This window comes from Lepidochelys kempii, chromosome 20 (genome assembly GCF_965140285.1).
Source record: "Lepidochelys kempii isolate rLepKem1 chromosome 20, rLepKem1.hap1, whole genome shotgun sequence".
Taxonomy (NCBI): Eukaryota; Metazoa; Chordata; order Testudines; family Cheloniidae; genus Lepidochelys; species Lepidochelys kempii.
This window is the reverse complement of record NC_136399.1, coordinates 23,504,305-23,511,797: the sequence shown is the minus strand read 5'-3', so window position 1 is coordinate 23,511,797 and position 7,493 is coordinate 23,504,305. Positions and strand designations below refer to the sequence as shown.

The following is a 7,493-nucleotide window of genomic DNA, read 5'->3' as shown; positions in this document are numbered from 1 at the left end:
TATTTGTATCACAGCAGTGCCTAGATGCCCCAGCTGAGATCAGTGCTCCATTGTGCCAGGCGTTGCACAGAAACTTAGTGAGGGACAGCCCCTGCCCCAGCTGAGATCAGGGCCCCATTGTACCAGGTGCTGCACAGATTCATGATGAGAGACTGTTTACAATCTGAATAAGGAAGACAGACAAAGGCTGGACCGTATCCACTCTGCCAGGCTGTACTATACAATAATTCTCTGACTATTCTAGGACTGGTGGGGATCAGTGGCCCTGCAATGAAAGGGGTCATCTTGCCCTTTCTGTCCTAACGATGACTTCCCAGCAGTGGAAAGAGGATTATTAAGATAAGAACATAAGAACGGCCATACTGGGTCAGACCAGTGGTCCTAGCCCAGTATCCTACCTTCCGACAGTGGCCAACGCCAGCTGTTTCAAAGGGAATGAACAAAACAGGGCAATTATCACATAATCCATCCCCTGTCGGCCAGTCCCAGCATCTGGCAGTCAGAGGCTTAAGGACCCCCACAGCATGGGGTTGCATCCCTGACCATCTTGGCTAATAGCCATTGATGGATCTATCCTCCATGAACTTATCTAGTTCTCTTTTTGAACCCCGTTATAGTTTTGGCCTTCACAACATCCCCTGCCAATGAGTTCCACAGGTTGACTGCATGATGTGTGCAGGACTTCCTTTTCGTTGTTTTACACCTGCTGCCCATTAATTTCATGGGGTGACCCCCTGGTTCTTGTGTTACGTGAAGGGGTCAATAACACTTCCTTAGTCACTTTCTCCGCGCCAGTCCTGATTCTATACACCTCTGTCATATCCCTCCTTAGTCATCTCTTTCCCAAGATGAAGCGCCCCGGGCTTTTTAATCTCTTCTCATATGGAAGCTTAATCCCTTCATCATTTTTGTTGCCCTTCTCTGTACCTATTCCACTTCTAATACACCTGTTTTGAGATGAGGCGACCAGAGCTGCAAGCAGAATTCAAGGGGTGTATTTCAACTTATGAAATAAAGTATTTGGTTCACTTCAGCGCATACTTCTGAAAGTTCAGGAAGGGAACTCCTGAAAAATGTAATTGGAAGTCAGGGGATTAGGTAGGAGGAGGAGTCCAGTCATTTCCCAAAAGCTATTTCTGGGCCCCATTTCGTAAAGCCTGCACTCAAGTGCGTACTAAATCGCTGCTCTACAACACATCAAAACAATGCTCTCAGTGAGATCGGCGCGATGATGAAAAGTGAAACGTGAAAACACGAAAGCCAAACAGCGCGACGTGGAAAACAGAAATAAACATCAGAACAGTAACTTTAGCCTGAGGCGGCCCCCACGAATTGCAGTTTAAGATCTGCACTTTATACCATTTGCCATAGGGTGACCAAATGACAAGAAGAAAATATGAGGACACATGGGGGGGGGGGCAGCCACAGGCTCACCAGGGCCGGCTCTAGGTTTTTTGCTGCCCGAAGCAAAAATAAAAATAAAAAAGCCGGCGTGCCACTGAAGCAAAATATCAGGACAAATGGCATCCCGACCGTACATCGGTCAGGACGCGGGACAAACAACTAAATAACGGGACAGTCCCAATTTTATCGGGACATCTGGTCACCCAAATTTGCCACAAGTTGCTACAAAAAGAACGTGAAAGAAATGCAGTGTGTCCAATATGTGCGATTTGCAGGATTAACGAGCCACCTTGGCGCTGCTGTGGGAAATATCCAGGGACTGCATGCTTCTAGGCACACTTGCTGAATTTCAGACACAGGCTTCTGGAAAATTCCACCTTTCACACTGAATCATTTCATATTAGATAGATTCAGATGAACATGGCCCTGACCCTCCAGTCTACAGACAACCTGCGCATGTTATTGAACAAACACATGGGTGGACTGTGATCTCGGCTGGCTAAAGAGCTGGGTTCAACACTCGACCGAGGAAGGATTTATTGGGCAACAGGTTCCTGATGCAATTTGCAAACAAGGGGGAACATGAGACGGGGAAACCTATGGGGATTTTCAGTGAAAGGCAGTGCCTTAGTACCAGGGGCTAGAAGCTGCTATTACTGTGCTCACAGGAAAGCTGGAAGAACCCCATTAGCATCGCTGCATGCTGCTGATTTGCATACTAATTTTTTTTCATAGTGGTTTATTGGCATGCCATACCACTGTGTTTAATGGCATGCCCCATTATTTGCAGATCAGATTATTTGCGTGCCAGTTTTCTAGCAGCTGGACGGCCTTACAGCTTACCTGCTGTTTTAGCTGCATCAGCTAGGAAACACACACATTCTTGTGCGTGTCTTGAGAGTGCTTCAGGGAAGTAATGTTGCAAGATTCTCCCTGCACTGTATTTAGCCTCCATGGTTTGGATCCAGCCCTGTAAGGTAGAGAGCGCCCTCCACCTGGTGGGATTACAGCAGGGGGCCTGAGAGCCAAACACAACATCTCCTGCTACTTGGTCAAACCTTAGCAATGAGTAATGAGCAAGCGATTGTCCTGGTTCTGAGGGTCAGCCACCTTAGAGTGACATGACCACACCTGCAATGCCAGTGTATTACATCCTTATTTGAAAGAGTGCAATGGATTGAGAAGGGAATTGACAGCCAGGAGTTCCCCTGATCCTGTCTTTGTGTGGCTAGTGGCTTAATACCTATTGGTAGGAACGTTGGAGCCTGCTTACTCCCCTGTCTTCCTCCCAGGGCAGTGACAGTGTTTGTAAAGGGCACTGAACATGCAAAGTGTCTTCCTTGCTATGTGAGTGAAAAGTAAATGAGGAAACACTCCAAATCAAGAGCCAGGATTAGAACCCAGGAGTCCTGACTCTCATTTCACTATTCTAGCCACTAAACCCCACTTTCCTCCCCAAGCTAGGACAAGAACCCAGGAGTCCTGAGTACCAGTATACACACCACGCTAAACACTAGACCCCACTCTCCTCCCTGTGCTGGGGTTGAACTCTGGAGTCCTGAATACCAGTATACACACCGCGCTAATCACTAGCCCGAACTCCCTTGCCAGAGTTGGAACAGAACCCAGGAGTCCTGGTGAGCTGCCTTTTTGCTCTAACCTACCCCACCCCCTACCCATTTAAGATACAGAAGAGTCTTTGTTTTGTTGCTCTTTGACGAGCAACTGCTGAGTTTTCTTTTCCTGGGGTTTCCTAAGAGGCTGGCACGCCCCACACCTCACATCTACAGAGATTACAAGGAAATTCCAACATGTTGCTACACTGGAAGGTACAAGGCACTTCCCCCACTCTCCCCCAGATACCCTCCCATTCCTGAATCCACGTCAGTTCTGGCATTGCCAGTTCCTGTCAAAGCCTCACAATCCTTGATTTCTTCACTGTTTACCCAGGATTGATGGGAAATAGAGGAATTTTTACTCTCAAATGTATTCAGAGATTTCTCCAAATCTGAGGTTCAGCACTTTGGTGAGGAGGATTTTGGGAACCTATGAGCAGATGGCACCCCCAGCCTGTTCCAAACACATTATACACAGCCAATTCCACTCTCTTCCTGGAAGCTGACTTTATTAGCAAACTAATAACCAGATACCAGGCATCCGAGGCCAGCTTCCTTTCCCCAGGGTTGGCTGTTTCTCAGGTTCCCCGGTAGGATCGCTGTGTCCCAGGCCGTGCTGAGAATGGGCTCTGTGGATCCTGAGCCCCTGTGAAACCCAGGCCTTCATAGCTCACACTGGGCACCCCCAAAAACAGAGGCATTCAGAATTAAAGGCTGCTTTTCCTATTTTGGTTCTGAGCATCTTGGCTAATATCACACAGCAAGCCCATGGCAGGAGCAGAACCAGGTGCCCCGCCCCACCCCCTTCTTCTCTAACCATTAAACCGTACTCCCATAGCGAGGAGTAGAACCCAGAGCCCTGACCACTCAATCCTCTTCTTAAACCCATAGATCACAGCCCCCTCTTTAAGCTAGAAGTAGAACCCAGGAGTCCTGACCCCCAGTTCCCTTCTCTAACCATTAGATAACCCTACCCTCCCTCAGCTAGCAATAGACCACAGGCCAGTTCTACCCACTTAATCCCACTCTGCCCCCAGAGCTGGAAATAGAATCCAGGAGTCCTGACTCCTTAGTTTTGTGTCTTAACCACAAGATCATCTTTCTTCCCCTTCTTGGTTCTTCCTTGATGTAAAAGGTAAACAAGACCTTAGGGTACAGATGGGTTTATCTTGGCAGGTATGTTCTCTGTGGATTGTACAGTGAGCACAATCATCCCACCCTGCCTCTGTCCCAGCGTCTCTAAGCCTTGACTCGCTCCCTCCCCTTCACTGCATTGCCAGGGAACTGGCAGCATGTGCAGGTTGTTCAGGGAGTTGTTGTTCGGCTGAATATCGTTAAAAAGGCTAATTTCCCCTCTAAGTGTCTGAAAGTCATTCCGGAATGGGGGGGGGCGGGTGTTCCAGATCTCCCAACAGCCCTGGGGTTCATGGGACGGTCCTACTTTGACACCCCCCCAAACCCCCTCTCCTGGTGGAGTGAACATTTCCTGCATTCTTGGTTGCCCAGAGGGGAGGGTCTAAAGGGGCCATTTGCCTTGGGCCCCCAGTTTGAGGGGGCCCCCAAACTCTGTGGCACGGCGACCTGGTGCATGGGTTTGCAGTGCTGCTCAGGTTTGGCCTGCCCGCCCCCTGACGCCACCTACGGAGGGGCGGGCGAGCCAAACGTGAGTGGCGTTGTGAGCCCCGGTGCTAGGCTGCAACACCACTCACATTTGACCCATCCGCCTCCGTCCAAAGAGGGCGAGTGGGCCAAAAACCCGAGTGGCGCGGCGTCCTGCTTTAGCCACCTGAAATGTTGGGGGGGGGGAGTTCTCTGTGCAATACCTAGATAAAACACACACACGTTACCAAACCACAGGCACAAGTAGGCAGCGGAATAGACCAGAGAGCTGAAATTGCCCATCCTGCCAATAGAGGGCCTTACCTCCTAGATTAGGGATGGAGGCACTTTGCCAAGAGACGTCCTGTACCCCGGCTATAAATAGAGACCATCAATCCATTGGTCTATTACCTTCCCCCAGCATGAAATTCACTAAGATCATCCTCTTAAAGGAGCCTCTTCTGCTTCCTGACTGAGCGGCAGGGACGCTAGCCCCCCTGTATTGAGATCAAGTCAGTGCTGGGGGTCCGGGAGCTTCTGCAATTATATATTGACCACTTCCCAGGGGTTAGCTCGCAACAGAAGAGGCATCCGAACAAAAAGCAGACGTTTCTGGGAGAAGTGGCGTCTTCTGGTGCCATGGGAGGATCTGCTGTCTACCTGCTGGCTGTGTTTGCATTCAGCTTATCAGCCGTGTCTCACAGCCAGCCGCTGTAAGTAACCCCGGGATTCTAAAGCAACGATCAGTGGAGATCAAAGTGTATGTGTGGGAATGGGGCATTTCCCTGAAGAGACCCTGGCCAAGATTCGCAATAGGGAGTTGGGGTGGGCTGCAGTTTTTAAGCGCCCAACTTGATGCGCTTTGGAGGCCTGATTTTCAGAAGGGTGGGTGCTCTAAATCCCAAGATCCCTTATAAAGGTGCTGAAAACTCAAGGGCCCCAAATGACTAGTCGCTGCTAAAAAGCCTTCAAAAGACAAGTCAGGCCCCCAAAATCCTGGGATTGGCTGGACACTCGCAAGATTTTTATAAAAACAACAAACTGGGGGTTCTTATTTATCTTTGGGTTTCTGAGCCTTTTAGAGTCATGCTCAGGCCATGTTTTCAAGCTTTCGTCCCCGATCAGCAGTGCTAGAAACTTGCATTTGATGTCAACGAAAACCGAGATCCTCACACAGTCGCAGCCCTCCGGGAAGCTGGAGCTTCAAGGCAAACACCAAATCTTGCGAGACTTGCAGTAAACTCATGAGAGTTGGCAACACTGGCCACATGCTCTCAGTTTTGACTCTGCATGTGGGATCAGGCTTGTGGGTGGCTGGCCTGTGAAGGGCTAGAGGCCTGGGGCCAACCAACCCTAATTGCTAAGGTGGCTCAGCTGAGCAGGGGTCAGCTGATTTCCCTCTAAAGAGCCGAGAGCAGCAGGAATGTGCAGAGCGGGAAATTTCTAGGGAAATGGGGCCTTTTATTCTATGTAATGTTAATCCTGTTTCAGTGGGATCAGCTCTGTCGGCTACAGTCTCAAGTTCAATAGAGAAAAGGAGGACTTGTGGCACCTTAGAGACTAACCAATTTATTTGAGCCTAAGCTTTCGTGAGCTACAGCTCACTTCATATCCGATGAAGTGAGCTGTAGCTCACGAAAGCTTATGCTCAAATAAATTGGTTAGTTTCTAAGGTGCCACAAGTCCTCCTTTTCTTTTTGCAAATACAGACTAACACGGCTGTTACTCTGAAAAAAGTTCAACAGAGAGTTATCTCTGTTTGTTCTGGATCTAGAGTTCATAGGAACACATGAAACCACAGGTAAATAACACCGACAATTACAAGAGCGTCTGCCTTTTAGTAGGTTTCAGAGTAACAGCCGTCTTAGTCTGTATTCGCAAAAAGAAAAGGAGTACTTGAGGCACCTTAGAGACTAACCAATTTATTTGAGCATGAGCTTTCGTGAGCTACAGCTCACTTCATCGGATGCATACCATGGAAACTGCAGCAGAGTGCTGCCTTTTAGTAGTTTTATTAAAATCACCAGCAAAGTGATAAATGTCACAGCATATACAATTCCTAGAGATAAGTACCATGGACCACTTATACCTACCGACATACCCACATGCTCCTAGATGGTGTTAGAGTCTGTTGGCCCGCTCATGGGTTGATCGATACGGGATTGGTTCCTGTGGGAGTTTCCCACAGGAAGCTCAATTTTCCTGCTCTGGGCACCCCCAACCCACTCTTTCTTATTTATCTGTGTCTCCTGGAAACACAAGGGACCCCGAATTCTATAGGCCATGTAGGTTCTCATTAACGTTGGCGTACCATCTTTATCTTGCGGTTAAGGCACGTGTTAGAGACACTATCTGTTGTTACAGCATTTTATTATTTAAATTTAAGACCTTATATTTTTGGAATATTACCAGTTGGTACCTCTTTCCCGTAAGTTTTCGGGTTATTTCTCGGTCATGGTCTTGCGCCATCATTTCTTCTCTCCAATGTCTAAAATAGCTAAGCTAAAGTTTTGCAGGCCTCAATCTACAGGTTCTTGAGTTTCAGCTTGTCTTACTCATGTCTACTACTTCGTTCCCCTAAATACTGATCAATCTTATACTTTTATAATCCTACAAATCAACTCCGGTGAACATACAATGAATATATGTAATATAACACATTGATTAATGATAACATCACACAATAAATGGATACTAAACTAAAATCATTGACTGCAGAGACTAGCACAGAGGCTGTAGGGTGACTAGACTCCAGTGCAGCCAGCTGGGACGTGGAGAGTGGGACAACAGGCAGGAAAAGTCTGGGGGTGACCTGATAAAGAGGTGCGCATGGATGCACTTGAGAAAGGACTGGCAAACTTTATTTTGAAATAT

General features: G+C 48.1%; 1 protein-coding gene across 1 annotated transcript in view; it reads left to right on the top strand.

The window, feature by feature from the left end:
* Nucleotides 1-5,234: 5,234 nt before the first annotated feature.
* LOC140901138 (complement C3) overlaps nt 5,235-7,493 on the top strand; it is a 45,837-nt gene continuing 43,578 nt past the window's right edge. Inside the window, exon 1 of the mRNA XM_073319457.2 lies at nt 5,235-5,332. Within this exon, the coding sequence (XP_073175558.2) occupies nt 5,259-5,332 (74 nt within the window). The 5' untranslated portion in view covers nt 5,235-5,258. The remainder of the gene's footprint in view (nt 5,333-7,493) is intronic.